At 44.2% G+C, this 17,790-nt stretch overlaps 1 protein-coding gene across 6 annotated transcripts in view; it reads left to right on the forward strand.

Annotated features, from left to right (window-relative positions):
* Positions 1-17,790, forward strand: part of MICU1 (mitochondrial calcium uptake 1) — an 84,159-nt gene that overhangs the window by 48,576 nt on the left and 17,793 nt on the right. For all 6 annotated transcript variants that reach the window (XM_062496851.1, XM_062496850.1, XM_062496852.1 and 3 more), the window contains 2 exons: positions 6,249-6,331; positions 11,693-11,890. In XM_062496851.1, the coding sequence (XP_062352835.1) occupies positions 6,249-6,331; positions 11,693-11,890 (281 nt within the window). The remainder of the gene's footprint in view (positions 1-6,248; positions 6,332-11,692; positions 11,891-17,790) is intronic.

Here is a 17,790-nt window from a genome sequence, read left to right on the forward strand (position 1 = left end):
GGTCTGGTTTGGCTCACTGGACTCCAGAGTGATCAACCAGAGCCTTGGGAAACAAGAAGCCCTGATGGCTCTGATGTCCTCTGTCTTCTTTGTCCTCGTGCTTGGTTGGCGTTGGGAGTGCTTCCCCAAACTTTGTTTCAGTTCTCTTTGCAACTTGACCAGAAGCTCCCTCCGGCTGAGTTCTGTGAAATGGGGAGTGAGAGGAGGAGAGAGGGCTGGAGGCTTCATTTCATGTTGCTCTCAGGCAGCTGTTTGCACATTGCTCAGAAAATGAGTCTGTCACTGTATCTTATTGATGAGCCATTTCTTGCTCCAGCACTGTCTGTTCATGTTTCTGTGAGAATTTATTTTTAAAACAACTAATAAAATAGCTTTTAGCTGCTTCAGAAAGTCAGCCTTCTGTTAAAGGCAATGAGAGCTAAGGGGCCTTGAGGAAACTCCACAATTTCTGTTGCTTCAGCTGCTCCTCGTGTTTTGGGGCAGAGGTAGAAAGATGAGCAAATTCTGATGGAATTTCCCTCTGAATCCTTCGAATGTCATAGGGAGACAAAGATATGGCTTCCTTGACCAAAGTGGTTTTTGCTTTAGGACTCGCAAAACAAAGAGAGGATGGAGAAAAAGAGATTTTCCATTGCCAGTGACTGCAGTTTCCCAGCAAATGGGGACCACTGTCAGGGCACACTGATTCTGGCTTCATTACCAGGTACTGAAGAGAGCTGGGCATTAAAAGAATAAATTGGTGTCATTTCCACAGTTGGACTGTTGCTGTGTCTGGATTTAATCCTCCTGGCAGGAGGGTTAAATAACATTGGCTGAAGCCACAGTAATTAGCTTTTTGCCAGGGCTCTCATAGCAGACCTGCAGCTCCTTCTGCCATCAGAGCAGGTAACTCTCACTTAAGACAGATTCATCTATTTGTTTTTTTTTGTTTTGTTTTGTTTTCTTCTGTCCTGTATTTAGGGAATAAATTCCAAGCCATCTGACTCTGGAAATTATGTTCTGGCCAGATACTGAGCTCTGTGCATGTCCCTGGGATAGAGGGACTTTTTCTCCCACACTGGGATTTCCAGGATCCTTTTGGACTATGACTGTTCTGAGTAAATTATTCCTGGCTGACAGGAAAGTCTTCAGCCCCATCCCTGCCACGAGTGAAATCTTCACCAGTGGTGGTTTAATCTTAACTGCTGTGCCCTGTGCCACGGAGCTCATTTCCACAAGAAAAGGTTGCTTTGAGTTTATAGGACTATTTTTGTTTGTAGTCCTGTTCATGTTAATTTTATCTTCAGTCTTTCAAGACCCTCCATGGGTCCATCTTACCCTATTTGGAACAGAGATGTCTTCCTACCTTTCTGCCAGCCCAGTCACTGCTGTGGGGCATTTCCAAGATATATCTGAGCAGCATCTTCCAAAGAATATCCCAGCTTCCAAACACAAGCCTGGGTGCTTTCTGGCAGAGGGAGAGCTCTCTGGCTTGGCATCCCACTTGTGCCATGCTGAAGGACAGAAATGGGGATGATTTTTCACAATTGGCAGTTTGGGATGTTCCCAAGTGATTTGAAAACTCAGTGTGTGGGAGGTTCTGCCAGCCTGCATCCTTCACCTGGTCTTCCTCTGTTCATCTCTTCATCCCTTGGATTGGTGTGGTGGGATGGGCTGATGGATGAGATGGGGGATTCAGGGATCCAGGGGCAGCCACAGCTTCTCTGGGCACCCTGTGCCAGGGCCTCACCACCCTCACAGGGAAGAACTTCTCCCCAGTATCCCAAGATTATGCACTTGCATTATTTCAGGGTTAATTCTGATCCTTCTTTGTGAGAAGAAATAACTCATTTTTCCTCTAGAACTGATGATACTGTGGCTGAGTGTCAATGCTGTGGGCTCAGGTTTTTAGCTGCCTGTTACTTACATTTCTGGGTTGATTAACATTAAAAACATCCCAACTTGATATGATTTGGATTCATTTTTGGAAATGGTGGAATAATTTGTAAGGAAAATATCTGCAACATTAAGTTTAATGGTTTTTTTCCCCCTATATTTACTACAGCTGGGGCTCAGCTATCTGTATTCTATGGATAGCTGTCTCTGCTTCAGGACTGTGTTAGAGATTGATTCATTTTCAGGGTACTGTGGCCTTTGCACATCTATTTTTCTTAATTTTGGGATAAATGGAAAAGAAGCGACCATAGGATATTGAACTCCCAATGACTGATTTATCCCAGCTGAGTTCTTGATCTTTCTTCCCACACTGCAGTTGCTTGGGGAGTTACTAAGCCTTGGGAGTCATGAGCTGTTTTGTGTATAAATTCCCACCAAAAGACAAGGTATTCCAGTGTTTTCAAAGGAGTAGCCAGGAGTTTTACTTCCTCTAAGTAACATCACCAAAAAAATCACCCTGCTTTGGCAAAAAAGTTCCAGAAATTTAGGAGAACTTTTATTTTCCTAAAATGCAGTTCCTCTCTGGAGGTCAGAAGGAAAGATACACTGAGAGGTGTGTCTCCGGGTGTGGAATGCTGAGTTTTTGGGAAAGAGAAGATCCCAAATGAGCACAAAACCAAGGAAATGTGGCCTCTCTCATCAGCAAGCTTTTAATGTGTTTCAGAGTGCATTGCTTTTGCTGCGAGTACAGGGCGGTAAAGAGCAATTGAGTGCTGCAAATTGGTCCATTGAATAATTGAAAATAGTTTAAAATGGCATAATTGGCTTAAAGATGTTTAATCAACCCATCTCATCCCTCAGAGCTTCCCAGGGGCTTTACCCTGATGGATCCCAGTGGCTTCTTTCCATGTGGTCAGTGCTGCTGCTTGTTATTTGTTTGCTACTGGAGGACACTCATCTCTCTAACATTCCTGTGTTTGGCTTCTGCTTTACTTGCTCTCTTTCTGTCCCCGAATATTTGATTGGAACAAAGGAATCAAGAAAAATGTCAATTGCCCTTTGCACTAAAGCCCAGGTTAGTTGAAAAAGCAACTTGGCATGGAGAGCTGGTGGAATTAGGGATCTAAAGGATCATTTCAACCACATCTTTCCATTTATCTCCAAGCTAGGAGTTCACTGCTGGTAGCGTGGGCTTCAGTACCATGTTTTCACTCATGGTGGCCTAATGGAAGGGATTGGAAAGAGGTGGTTTCTAAGGTCCCTTCCAACCCAAACCATTCCATGCTTCCATGTTAATGATTTGGAGGATCCTCCTGAACATCTAAAGACAGAAATAAAGCTAAAAAAGAACTTGTAGTTGCCCTAACCAGTTCCTGCCTCGTTGCCAAAGGGAAATCAGTCACAATCAAACAATCTTGATTTTTAATAACGTCAAGAAGGAGGGTGAGGAGATAGCTCACACAATCAGAGAGAGCTGGGAATGCAACAGAGCTCTTGGGGAAAATCCAGAGGTGGTCTTCCCTTATAAAGACAGGCATCATGCCATATGAAAACCAAGCAGTCCTTTAAATGGCTTTGGAAACCACTGCAGTAGGAATATCAGGTATGTTTGGAGGCATCTTAACTAAGGAGGCAACGAGGAAATTTAGAGATGCTGCAGCTGGGAATGGTAAAACTGGGGGAAAAATAGAAGTGGGGGGGGAAAGATGCATTTAGCTGGGCAGTCTGGTGTCTGCTGCTTTTATGGTCTATAAGTTTGAGGGATGTAAGTGCAGGAAGAGGAAGGGAACTGGAGGCTGTGCAGGCTCAGGTAATGGGCAAGGTGAGCACAGTGGGATTGGCTGCTGTCAGGGCAGCTCTTCCCACATAAATCCTGCTCAGAAGCATCACGGCCAAGGGGAGAGGCAGAAATCATCTCACCCAGGCCCCATAAATCCAGTACTGGACATCAGGGATGTACATCTCTAATGAACATTCCTTCCTGAGCATGAGTGGGATGAGCTAATTGTCTTGGGTGCCCTCTGGTTCCCCTGGCTCAGGGTCACGTTTGGATTGAAGTGTCATTACAGGTAATTGGAGCTGGATGTGTAGATGAAAGGAAGAAACCAGCCATGCCATTTATTAGCTGAAGGAATGAAGTCATTGAATTTGCCAATTTAAAGCCACCCTTCCCTGTCTTTAGAAAATACTGACCCTGCAGGTTTTTCATGTTGAACTGCTCATTTAAATTTTGGAGGTGGTGTTCTCCTCTGGGGCTTTGATACACTTCTCATGGAAATGTGTGTTTAGAGATGGAAAAGGAGAGAAATGGCCCTTGTGAGGGACAGGTGAGTAGTTGACTCTCTTCACCATGTCTCTGCATAAATTAGATGTGGTATTATATAATTCCTTTAAAAATGGGGGGGGGGGGGGGAAATACATCAACCTGTGACAGTTTTTCACAAGGAGTAACAAATTTCCGAATCTTTAAGTAAATATAATTGTACCCTGGTAGAGAAAATGGGGTAAGAAATATGCGTTAATTGCTTTTTTTTCTAGAATCTTGTAACTAGATAAGAATTTTGTATGTTCCTTCTCTTCCTTATATAGGAAATACCATTTCCATAGTGCCAGATTTTGGGGCTAATAAGAAATTGCCCCCAGGCTTTCATGCAGTACTTGTAATTAAAGTGAATAAAATTGCAAGGGGGTAGTTGGAAGCGTGCTGCTTTTCAAGAAAATGGGGAATTAATTACTGGAGAGGCTGGATGGATACAGAGGAGACTTAATCCCTCAAATTTGATGTATCATTGGAGAGATTACAAAGGTGGTGCTGGGGACTGGCTGTCCCCAGGTCAATTAACACTGAGTTAACAAGGGACAGGGAGTGAAGGTCTCCCCCTCCCAGCAGGCAGGAGGAAGGAGCTGTGTGGAGGCACAGCAGGGACGTGGGTGGAAGGGGGGTGACCCACCACGTGCTGCTGGTCACAGGAGACGTTTGCTTCTGCAAGTGGTGTCTGGAATTCCAAGCCCGAGGAATTTGGCAGGGGGAAATTGGAAGTGCAGGGATGATAACAGCAGGACCACGTGTGCTGTGTATATCAAGCAGGCAGTGACAGGCTGTCCCTGCCATCAGCCCAAATGTCCTTATTCATCTATTTTGGGCACCAGGTGTTTGGGTAAAGGGGTCTCGTTAACCTGCCTGCTGAATTTTCCTGATCAAATGCTTATTGTTATTACAGCAAGGGGAAAACACAAGGTAAAAGTTTTGAACCGGAGCTGTAACTAACATCCAAAATCCAGTTCAGTTAATTCTGTATTCAGTTCCTTTTGTCTGAGTGATTCTTCTTTGTCTCTGTTTGGGAAGCACCTTCCCACAGAAGGGTGGATGCAAAAGCTCATTACTCTTTGAGCATCCACAGGAAATACTAAAAGTTGATTGTACAGGTGAGGTTAAAGAGGGATGAACCGCTCCAGTGATCTACGTTAGATTTGGGTGGGAAATGAAAAATGGAGCTACGTTTTAACTGATCATTTGAGATGACAGCCTGAGCATTAGTTGTAGCCTAGAGGATTCCCTAGAAATCCCAGCAAACACCACAAATCCTGTAGGAGGTGTGTATTTGAAAGTAGCAGGGCATGATAAATCCTCATATATTAACTTAATTTGGGAAAAAACTGTGGTGCTGTGTTGGAGCTTCAAACGGTGATGGGTTACAGAGCCCAGAATGGAAATGTGCTGGAATTCTGTGGTGGGATGCAGGGAAAAGAGCGTGGTTGGCTGGGAAGGGATGCTTTTGCAGCTCTGACTAAATAAACCGTGACAGCACAGACTAAATGCAATGAAAAATAAGGTACGGCGGGCGGTGTCTCAGCTCGTGAGCTCCAGCCCACGCCTGATCTCAGTGTCATGACTGGGCTGACACAGGGTGGTCATGATTTGTTTAAATTTCTATGCCCAGATTCACGGTCTGCTCCTCACCCATGGGAAGCACAGAGAGTGCAGTGCCTGAGGATCATCCTCTGGCCAAACTGGTGTTCAACTGCAGGGAACAGGCTGGAGCTCTTGCTGCAGCATCATTTTCTCTTAATTGTCATTAGAAATATCAGATGGCGTCTTGCTTTCCACCTTTTTCCACTTGTAAATAGAATAAATGTTCCAGAAATATCTCCTCCTCACAACTCCTTGTCAAGGAGTCTGATAAAATGCACACCATGAAGCTCATAGCTAGAGGTTCCTGAGAGCCTCGTTAAAGCTTTCCTTACTAAAATTGAAAGAATTAGGCAGAATTACTTTTGGATAAAGTCATTCAGAACTTCTCCCTCTTTTTTTTTAATTGAGCTTTTGTGTCTTTGTTAACTGGCTTTTGTGTTCTGTTGGGTTTTTCATCTAGCTCCCCAGAGGAATTTTGAAATTGCCTTTAAAATGTTCGATCTGAACGGTGACGGCGAGGTCGACATGGAAGAGTTTGAGCAGGCAAGTTGAAGAATCAGTGCTGTGGCATCTTAGCCATAAACACAGCATTCCTCTGTGATGTTACTGCCTTTTAAATTTGTGCTTATTGCTGATTTGCACCTTTCCCTTCTGTGCTCTGCTGTGTTGCTTCACTGCCTGCTGTTTGTTTCTTTAAACTGCGTATTTCAAGGGAAACTTTTTCATTCAGCCAGGACAACCAGCAGTACAAACTCAGGCTTCCTGTGATTTTGTCACCAACATTCAAGGACAGTCTGGGTGGACCTTGGAGGAACCTGGTCCAGTGGAAGGTGTCCCTGCCTGTGGCAGGGGTGGAAGTGGATGAGTTCCAACCCAAAATATTCTATGATTCTGTAACATTTCCTTACAAAAAGTCAACTTCAAGGTAGACAATGAACTTTTTTTCACTCTACTGATGAAGTGGGATTTTAATCCTACTGCCTTCACAGCTTCTACTGCATTCCTTAATTTTGTCTTCAGAGAATAGCCAAGGTAAGTCTGCCTCAGAGGAGAATTTATCCACTTACTCCAGCGTAATCCAAAAATGTGTTATTGAGAGCTTGTTTTCATTAGTCCTCTACTTCTTGCCAGGCTTCATCAACAGGGACTTGGCTGCAGGTTTTTTAATGAGTTTAGCCTTTATGTTTGATACTGGTTGAGCTCTTCCTATGAGCTGTGATTTATGGTTGTGTCCAAGTGAGAATAGATTGAAGGCTTGAGCTGTCAGTGGGGAAAAGATTTGCCCTCCCCAGGCAAAAAAGTGTGATTTTTCTTACCTATTTCTAGCCTTAAGATATTGGGAACTTATAAACACCCTGAAATCACATCTTGAATCACCTGTGTGTGCTGTTCATAAAAGGAAATTTAAATGCATTTACAAAGTGCTACCCAAGAACAAAGCAGCCCTGGAGAATCCAGGGACAGATTCTTACTCATCAGTTGGCTCAGTGAGTAATTAACTGCAGAGGAGTCTCTACAAGGTCATGCTTGGGACACTTGCTATAAATGGGAAGAATTAGTGGCAAAGGAGGCCTGTTGAAATATTCTCCCTTTCTAATCTTTTGCTGTCATCCTCCTTAAATTATGACCTGTGTGTATGATGTCATCACGAGCTTGCTCCAGAGCCATGGCATATAAATGGGTAAGTGCAGGGTTTTAGGTGCACCCTTTGGGCTGTGAGGAGACTGGAGTGTGTTTATCTGCAGTCTGATATCACTTCACTTGACAGCTTGAAATGTATACCTGGGGTTTTGTTCATGTTCCTTCCTTTCCCCAAGTGAAAATCGTCGTTCTTCCTCCTATCTGCATAGTGCCTGAAGATAGCATTCCACTGCAGCTAGGTGATCATATTGAACAGTCCAAATGGTGATTTATGGTAGTTGTAATGTTCTAGAATGAAATCAATTATGGAGATAGATGAATTTAGGACAAGCAAAGAATGATTAACCTCCTATTAAAATTGCACTGATGCCAAGGTCCTAACACAGGTGTCATGTTTGGATTTTTTATTAGAGCCACATGAAGTGAAAAAGGAACATTTCTACAGGATGTTTCCTAATCGCTATGAAGATGTGGATACAAAATTGAATTAAATTATTTCAAATCATCTGGTAGGCCAGGGGAAGTTATACATGCATTAAGTCACATAAAAGTCCTTAGGAAAGGGAAGGTATTTTTGTTAAGCTGGTTACATGTGTCACTGCCTGTAGAGAAAGGAATAAAGTTCCTGGTTAGCATCAGAGTATTTGGGTGAAGGCTGATCCTCCAGAGCCTGAGAGTCAGAGGATGAAGGAACTGTTTTGGAAAGTGGGAAGATAGCTGTGAAGATACTTATTTGCTGCAAGAACAAACACAGCTCCAGTGGGAGGGAGGCACATATATCTCATTATGCAAACATACAACATTACAAACAATTGTTTATGTGATAAATCCTGTTTTTCACTCCTTATGGAAATGCCTGGAGAAGAGCATGAAGGATGGCAGGGTTTGCAGCTCCATCCTGCAAATCTTACCTGGCAGGAGCAGCTGGAACTGGCCCTCTCAGGGGATTATGCAGCAGTTTAAAAGAGCAACATCATTTTGGGGAGAATGGGTGGAAGAAGAAGGGGAAGGAAAGGACCATCAGGAAAGCATCATTCCATCCCTGCTGGCTGTGAGCAGGTGGGAATGAACTTCCTACTCCTCCCTCACACCTTGTCTTTGCAGGCAGCCAACAGCAGCTCCCTCTTCTCACTGGTGTTTGAACACCTCATCAGGAAAGAAAATTACTCAGTAATTTAGCTAATATGTTACTAAGTTGGAGGCTTTAACTGCCTAATAAAAAACGTTTCATTTCTTCAGAACTTGATGAAGAGTTTCAGGTTTTTTATGGAGTTGAGGCATGTGGTTAGTGCATAGTCCTGAATAATGTGCCTGCCATCAGTATTGCCTTCAATTCTTCATCCTTTGGCATGCAAATTGTTAGTTTATGCCTCTAGTTTTAAAGAAAAGCTGGCTGAAAAGCAGAAAACTTGCAGGTGTGTTACTGGTGATTTCTCTTAGAGTCTTTAACTATTTTAATTGATTTCCCCCCCCCCTCAACTGGTGCAAAAGATGAAACATCACAAACACTTAGGCTGAAATATGACCAAAAAACCAGTGGAGCATCTCAGAGCTCTGTATCCTTGCACGATTGATGAGCTGTGGGTGAGGGCAGCTCCTTGCAGTGGTGCCTGCCTTTCTGGGCATTAAAAGGATTACCCAAAACAGGGACTGGTTAAATCATTTTGGCTCCAGTGCCCACAGGTGGATTTTTGACCTGTCTGACACTTGTTAGAGATGGGAGAGGAAAAGGGACCCATAGGATTCCATAGAAATAACACCCAGGAGAAGCTGCTCTGTGGAGCAGTCTGCAGTGTGGTAAACACTCATAGAGAAGCAGGGGCAGTTTTCCAAGCTGGCCATGAATTGCCTTGCTTCAGACAGTTTATAAATATTTGTCTCCAAAATGTGCTGCATGCAGAGCTCGCAGTTAACAGTGGAGCACAAAGCAAACTAAGGAGTTGCTATTTCCAGTGCAAAAATCAGAAAACTCCTGAAAGGTTTGGGTTGGAAAGAACCTTAAAGATCATCTCATTCCAACCCCCCTGCCATGGGCAGGGACACCTTCCACTATCCCAGGTTGTTCCAGGTTCTGTTCAGCTTGTCCTGGAACACTTCCAGGGATGGGGCAGCCACAGCTTCTTTGGGCAAGTCTACCATGGCCTCACCACCCACACAGAATTTTCTCCTCATATCTAGTCTAAAGCTCCTCTCTTTCAGTGCAAATCACCCTTGTAAATAGTCTCTCTTCATGTTTCCTGCGGGCTCCCTTCAGGCACTAGAAGGCCACAATTAGGTCACATCACATCCTTCCTCACATCAGAGTGACCAAAAAGCCTCAAAACCTCTTTTCTGTACTTTTTTTCCTCTCGATTTTCTCCTCAACTTAATTTTCCCTTCAGTGGAAGGGGCTGCAGGGTTTCCAGCAAGGTGAACCCAGCAGTAATAATGCAGCATTCTCCTCCAGAGCATTCCCTTTGGGGCTGTTCCAGCACTCACTCTGTCATTAGGAAAAAGTTGAACACACTGGATACCACAATAATGAGGTTCTGGCATCCTTGTGACAGCTGGAGCTCTTGCCAGCTGCTTTTCTTCATCCCTTCCAACTTTTGTCAGCAGGGGGAAGAGGCTGATGGCAAAGCAGCGGTGTTTGCTGGAGCTTTGGGAAGCCTGGGTTGTCAGGTGGCTTTTTTCCCCCCTCCCTTTTCAAACTTGTCTTTGATATGAATCCTTTTGCTGCCTTGTTGGAAGAGAACAGTAACTACACAGAGAATAAGCCTGGCTTCTCATATCCCAGCAATAATCACTTCATCAACTTGGATAATTTAGTGAGGTACTTGAGGATGGAGAGAGATGACTGCATTTGGCTTAGCTGCCCCCTTCAATTTGCACAGAGCCCTTAAAATAACCCACTGTTGGATTTTCAGGCTGTCACATCCTTCACGGTCAACCTTTTGGCATCTTTTATGTGGTAGGGAAGTTCTTTTGAAGAGCTGTTTGTGCTGGGTGCCACAGCCCCAGGGATGGAGGAACTTCCAGCTGTGACAAAGAGCAACAGGCAGCAAGGAAAGGATGCTCTTGGGTTGAAAAACCCAGGATTTGTGCATGAGTGGGAAGGAAATGTGTTGTGAGCTGACTAGGGTTGGTGTGAGCTCACAAGGACGGACAGTAAAGGAGTGGAAGCTCTAAAACATTTGAAAATTTTTTTCTTGCTTTTCCCACCTCCAGGGATTTTTCTGGGAAGAAGCTGCTCTGCTGACCAGGGATAGGATCAGAATGCTTATGTACAAACTGGCTGAATAGTTTCCTAAAACTCATTTTAAGTACTTGCTTCTCTTCTTTTTTTGAAAGTGGACTGAAAAAACCAAAGCCTAGGTTGGCCAGAGAGGTTGTGAGCTCCACATCCTTAGAGGTGTTCAAGGCCAGGCTGGATGGGGCTTGGAGCAACCTGGTCTAGTGCAAAGTGTCCCTGCCCGTGGAAGGGTTTGAAACTAGAAGGTTGGAAATGGGTTAGTTTTATTTGATTAATGGTTTGTTTTAGGGTTTTGTTGTTGTTGTTTTATTTAGAGTTAGGATTAAAAACACGACGGAGATTAATTTTTCGTGTTTGGATGTGGTTGTTTATTAAATTTTATTTGAAGTACAGAGAGTTTTGTAATACTTTTAGCTACTAGCTAAAAGAGCAAAATGGAGATGAATCTAGCTAATTATAAGGTCTTTTAAAGCTAAATAGTTCAATTAAGAAATAACACCTATATTATTTATACTTTTGACCCAATAACCAAACTTCTGTGACCTGCAGTGCAGCACTAACTATCCAACTAAAAACTATTACCTGAAATCATGAAGAAGAAGGAAGGAAGAAGACAGAGACAACCCCAAGAACCTCCATCTTGTCCCATACCTATTACTATATTCTAAAAGCCCCGAATTCCAAACCCTTTACACACTTCTATTCTAACTACACACCCGTGATTTTTAACTCCATCACTCAAATTTGGAAGCCTTCTCCAAGGCCTCAAGTCAAGAGCAATGTTCTCCTGGGGATCAGTGTCAGAAAGCACAGAAAGTTCAAAACTCCCAGGCTTCTGGGTTCCAACAAATGGTCTTTAAGGTCACTTCCAGCCCAAATCATTCCGTGATTCTCTTAAGTTCGGCCAAATGTTTGAATTGTCGCATCTTCTGAGAATTTTAGGAGGAAAAGAAAGGAGGATGACACAGCTGAGCGTGGAGTACTTCATACTGGCATGGTTTTGACTGTGACATCCTGCCTGTGATTTGCAGGTGCAGAGCATCATCCGTTCCCAAACCAGCATGGGCATGCGGCACCGGGACCGCTCCACCACCGGGAACACGCTCAAAACCGGCTTCAGCTCCGCGCTCACCACCTACTTCTTCGGGGCTGACCTCAAGGGAAAGCTCACCATCTCCCACTTCCTCGACTTCCAGCGCAAGCTGCAGCACGATATTCTGAAGCTCGAGGTTTGGGGTGGTGTTTTTTGGGGTTTTTTTGTGCAGGGGAGGGTAGTGCAGCAGGGTGAGGCTGCTGGAAGGAGGAGCGAGAGCCTGGGAAGGGTGCAGAGGGAATTTGTGCAGCTGTGACTTGCAGATTGGCATGGTTTAGGGCAAATTCGGGAGAGGGCTTTTGAGTGGGGTCCTTCTAGGAAACAGATTTAAGTAGTCTTTTTTAAAACTGATTTGGGGAAATATTTTTTCAGAAAGAATGGATAAAAAAGCCTTTATTTAACAGGAAAGGTGCTTTTCAGCACAAAAATGAACAATACTAAGCAATGAAACTCTCGTTGCTCTGAAGAGATGATAAATTTAGAAGAGTTTTTTTTGTGGGTTGCAGCCTGGCTTATTCAGTTTGTTATCAGTCTTTCTGGCACTGGGAAATGCTGTGGCTTAGGCCAGGCCCTAGTGGGCTATAAGTGTGAGTTTCTCTGGATTTTCAGTTTAGAGCAGGTTTGAATGATTTTAAGAAAAAAGAAAAAAAATCACAGTTCAGAGAGTTATACTGGAGTTTTAGTATGTTTGGCACAGCATTTGCATATGCTCTGAGCAAACGTGTTAAATTCCTAATGAGCATTCCAGTGCCTGTGGCACTCCCCAGGGAACATCTCCAGCTTTTGTTGGTGGCTGCTCTTGTGGAGCTGGAGCAGCAGCTGGCACATCCTGGGTGTGTATCCCTCTAAAAGCCTGGCTGTTGCCTTGGCACTGCTGATGGAGATGATTTAAGGGTAAAACAACATAGGTTGTGAATGATCTGTTGCTACCTTGCTGAGGAAGGTTGGTTTCAGTCCTAGTCCTAATCCTAAAGGACCAGGATTTATAACATTCCCAAAACTCTTCATCTCTGCTTTTGTCCCCACCTTTTCTTTTTGCTTCATTATTGTGAATGTTTCTGCTGAGAAAGTGTTCAAGGTTTATTTGAATCCTCCTAAATAGGTGGTCTCTATTATGTGACCTCTGTTGTTCACTCATGGATATTTTATAAGAAATATTGTCCATTTCTTCTGAATTTAGTCCCCTTTTTAATTTGCATTACCCTGAGTTTTAATTAGCCTCCTGCTTCTAGTCACATAACCTGAATTTAAGCATCACCCTTCAAAATTTGGTTCTTTTGTATAAAATCAGTACAAGGACAGCAACAGGGGACTTGTTGGTCTGTCTCAGCTCCCAGGTAAAGCTGACTCAGTGGGAAATGGTGCCAATCACTGCATCAGACTCCAAGGTTCAACCTGGCTTGAGCAAAGCAGGCTTTTATTTGCATTGGAAATCAGGATTTGTGCACAAGAAGATGCCCCCCAGCCTATTAAGACAAGAGTATTCAGAACTCTGTCACTTCAGTCTTGTGTGTTACTGTTCACATGCTCAGGCTGTGTGATCAGCATTTTATTAAGTTCTTATCAAGTCAGTTATTGCAATTTGAAACTGAATTTATTCCCTTTTTTATTTGGATTTTACAAATCCAAGTAAGAAACTGACCCAAGGACTGATTATTTTATTTTGGTGAAGGCAATTGCCCAGTTGACTGCCTTCATTTCATGGCCATTAAAGCAGGTGGTGTGAGGGGGGAAATAGGCTGCTTGAAGACAATGTTCTTTGTGAACTGGGTCAGTTCCTCAGTGCCTCTGCAAATTGGAAGGAATAAAATACTTTTTAAGGTGAAGAAACATCAGCTGTAACTTGAATGTAATGCAAGAGAAACAGATTATTCTATGCCCTGATTTTCCACTGCCATATTCACTCCAGGGGTGGGCACTGAAATATTCCTGACCCTGTGGCTCCCTCCATGGGTCCCCACTTCCCTCATTAAGAAGCAATAGGGATTTTTTTTTTTTTTAAGTTTCATTATACTTGTTCTTTTTCTGCTGAGACAATTTAGGTTTTGATGATTTCAGTCAATTGTGCATCTTCCTGGCTAATAGTAGTTGTTTTTCTATAACAGGCTGTTTATAACTGGGGACAATAAAAGATATTTATGTCTGTGTAAATTATCAAATATCACAAAGGCATCATTACTGCCTGCCAGCCAGCATCCTTGAGCACAGCACCAGGCTTCTTTATCCTGGAAAATCCTGTTTTCATGGCCAGTGCCAATACAGTTACTGCCTGGTTTGATTTTTATGAAGGAGGGGTGACGGATGCTCTTCCATCTGCACACACCTCATTAGATCCTTTGGGATCTCAGGCCTGTCTTCACAAATGCTCTGGTTTCAGAAGGCATTTCTGATGCTGCTCAGGTGGGTTTTAGGGTAATAACTTAAATCTTTCTGAGTCCCAGTGTTGGAACAGTTAGCATGCAAGTAATCCTGTGGCAGGTATTAAAAGCTGCTCTGTTGTTACAGCTTACTCAAGATTTTTTGGGATTTTGCCTTGTTTTTATATAGGTTGGCAGAGCAGTTCAGATTTTCAGTGTTTTTTTAACACGGGCAACAAAGCTTGCAGTAATGAGTCACATGTCTTTGTTCCTGCTGCAGTTATTTAGGGGGAAAATGAGTAACTTAAGTAAGTTGTTTGGAGTAGCCTGAAAAATGAAGTCTGACAGTGTCAGATTGGCTGAGCTTTGTAAGGAGGGGTCCAAACCTCAGACTTTTTAGAGGTCAATTTGCTGTCGAACTCATACAAGACATTTAAGTCACCTTTGTGACATTCTCTGTCATGATTAGCTTTGTTGTCTCTCAGAGTTGTCCTTTACCTGCTGATCCTCTCACTTCAACCTCACCACTGACCCAGCCCCTGTGGGAGCAATGATGGGCAGTGTCTTTTTTTCCCTTTTTTTCTTATGAATTCTGCCTTTTCAGCAATCCTGTAATGGATTTTGTGTACTTACATAGTTTTGTCAGTTCTACACCTAGTTCTGTATCTATAACCTGTATATCTAGAACTCCTGCTTTAGTTCCAGATTTGCTTCTTCTTCCTTCATGTGATCCTTACATCTGAAAAGCCAAACCAGCACTAGTGGAATTGCCTCTTCAGTAGGGTAGTTAATGACACGTACAAAAGTTGTTTGTGTTCTTTGTTAGTGATTTCCTGACCTGGCTGCAGGGGAAGGAGAGGAGGATGGGCTGATGGCTAAATACAGAAAGCCTCAAGTGTGCCCCATGAGGCCCCTGTTTATCCCAGAGGATGAGTGATGTGTCTGTGTCACTGTTGTCAGGCCCTGACTAGATAGAAGGTATGGTGATAACTAATAACCTTTAAACAGCTCTGGAGGAAAAGAAGATCTGCATATGGAGTCTTTTGCCCTCCAGAAGTACTTACTAAAGTCAGAGATGGACAAAGCCATGATGGATTTAGTGCCAAGGAGAGGGGAGTTACCAGGAGACCCTGCAGACCTGCATACTCCTTCTTCTGCATTTCCCATGTTAGGAGTTTTGGGAACAGAAGTGAGGCTGATGTCCCTGCCTTTGATGGATAGCCATGAGAGTGGGTGACAGAATTTTGTGACACATCCAGTTAAATGTGGGATCATCCTACCACTGTGAATAGTTTCACATCAGGGAACTCTGTAGTTAAGGAGGCACAGTCCAGCATACACATATGTAATCTGGCAATTTCTAGGCAGGCAGTGGAAGTGTTTTGGACAGCTCATCCTGATTTTGACAGCATTCAGAGCTGGCAGCCTGCTTTTGTCTTGGCATGTGAGTGGAAAGGGTCACGTGAGGCTTTCAGGTTGACTGCACTACCTCAGGTTTGGGGAAAAGCTGGCATTCAGTTCTTGTCCAGTGTCAGCCAAAGACTTGGGGAGAATTAAGAGTGGAACATTGGTATGGAAAAAGAAAATCTGAGGATAAGTTATGAGGCCATGGAATGTGCAGCTTAAAGGAAAGACAGAAGGGAGATATAACTGTCTCAGTAAACACGAGGAGTCACCATAAAGGAGTCTGAGGCAAGTCATTTTCATCAATCAGGAACAGCAGAGCAGGTAATGAAATGCCTAAGTGTGCACTAGGGAAAGTTTAGTTGAAATCCAAGGCAGGTTGATTCCTGTCCCTTTTTCCATTGAGCAGGGGCACTGCTGGTGGGTCAGGGGTTTGCTGTCACGGGTGAGTTACTGGAAGCTGATCTTTGTGCCTCAGTCAGAAGGTGCCATAAATGCTGTTCCTAAATGATTCCTCCCTAGTCCAAGTGACGAAATTTGTACCAGAAAAATCAAAACCTCACAGTGCCTTACTCTGAAGGGCAGTGGGAGAGTCTGTGGGGTGGTTTTGGGGGCCTCAGGATTATAAGAGCATATGGAACAACTGCATGTCAGCTGTAAAATCACAGAATGTCCTGGGTTGGAAGGGACCCACAAGGATCATGGAGGTCAACTCCAGGCCCTGCCCAGGACACCCCAACAATCCCACCCTGTGCCTGAGAGCATTGCCCAAACACTCCTGGAACTCTGGCAGCCTTGGGGCTGTGCCCATTCCCTGGGAGCCTGTTCAATGTCTGACTACCCTCTGAGGGAAGAACCTTTTCCCAATATCCAGCCTAAACTTCTCCTGACACAACCTCAGGCCATTTCCTTGGGTCCTGTCGCTGGTTACCAAAATGTCCAATGATCCAGGAGTGTGCCAGTGAGGGTGGCATGGTGTGGCAGTGCATGTGCTGCAGCTGCTTGTGAGCATGGCTGGGACGGGCTGGAACACAAAGGAGCAGCTGTGGCATCCTCTTGTTTGGGATGGATGCTTCATGGGGCAAGCACCTGGTGGGAGAATACCCACTGCTGCCTTGCTTGTATTTGAACCAGGTGACTTCAGCATGGTTGATGCAGTGGCTCTGCAGGGGAAGCCGTGGAGGATTTTATTGGAATTTCTATTTATTGCATCATTAGCAGCAGTGGAAGGCTTTGCTCTGTACCAACAGGCTCCTTTGGTTTCTGAAGGGTGTGTAAATCCACTGCCGAGCTCCCGCAGTGCAGCGGAGCCTTGTGTGGGACCCCTGCAAATGAAATCCCAGCAGTGCTGTTTGGATTCATTACCTTGCCACAGGAATGTGTGGAGGTTTGTATCAGAGTCCATGAATTAGGAAATACAAGCTATTTAGCATAGATGCTCTTGTTTATGTGTGCACAACCAAATTAGCCAACAGCCAGGGAGCAGTGAAAGTTGGTGGGTCAGAGGCTGGGGATGTCTGTGTGAATCTGTTCTTGTAGCAGGTACCTGACTTCCTCCTCCTTCTGCTGGATTAGCAAACACCTCAGTCCTCTTGCTCTTTCTCCCTTTTGAGGCTCTGAATTCAGAGCTGTTCTGCACCTCCACACGTTGCTGGCTGTGCTTCAGCCCTGGCTTTGCTTTTGCTGATGCAGGAAGGATGTAGAAGCAGGACCCTTTTCCCTGCTAGGCTGAATTAAACTACTGCAAACATATTCTTCTTGGGGAATTGAGCACCAAGGTCAAGCAGAAAACAGTGTGAACTCTTAGCAGGCAGTGAGGGAGCTGTATTTCTTAATAAGACTGTGTATAGCAGTTCCATGGAGACTTAGATATTGGTGTTTTTCAGAGTAATGGCTTCACTCAGATGCTTGCAGCTCCGCTGTCCTGTGCGTTTTCCTGCAGGAGTGTTGGGAGTTTGTTCTGCTTCTGAACTTTCCTCTTATTCAGAGAGCATGCAGGACAGAAAAACTGCTTTGTTCTGTGGTGCCAGGAGCACTGTCAAGGGCAGGGATGGCAGTAACAGAGCCAGGTCTGGAGAACAGACAAGGGAGGAGACTGCTCAACTCTTCCCCCTCTCCAGCCCTTTAATTTATCAGATGTGTCCCTTTTCCTTAGCATTACTGATTCCTTTTCTTTAGGTTTCCTTCCTTCCGTTCCCTCACTGCACAGAATTTCAAAACACAGATCTACTCAGAGCCTGCAGGAAGATATTTTCATTCGTGGGGCTGAAGTTCA

Source organism: Cinclus cinclus, chromosome 7 (assembly GCF_963662255.1).
Source record: "Cinclus cinclus chromosome 7, bCinCin1.1, whole genome shotgun sequence".
Classification (NCBI taxonomy): Eukaryota; Metazoa; Chordata; class Aves; order Passeriformes; family Cinclidae; genus Cinclus; species Cinclus cinclus.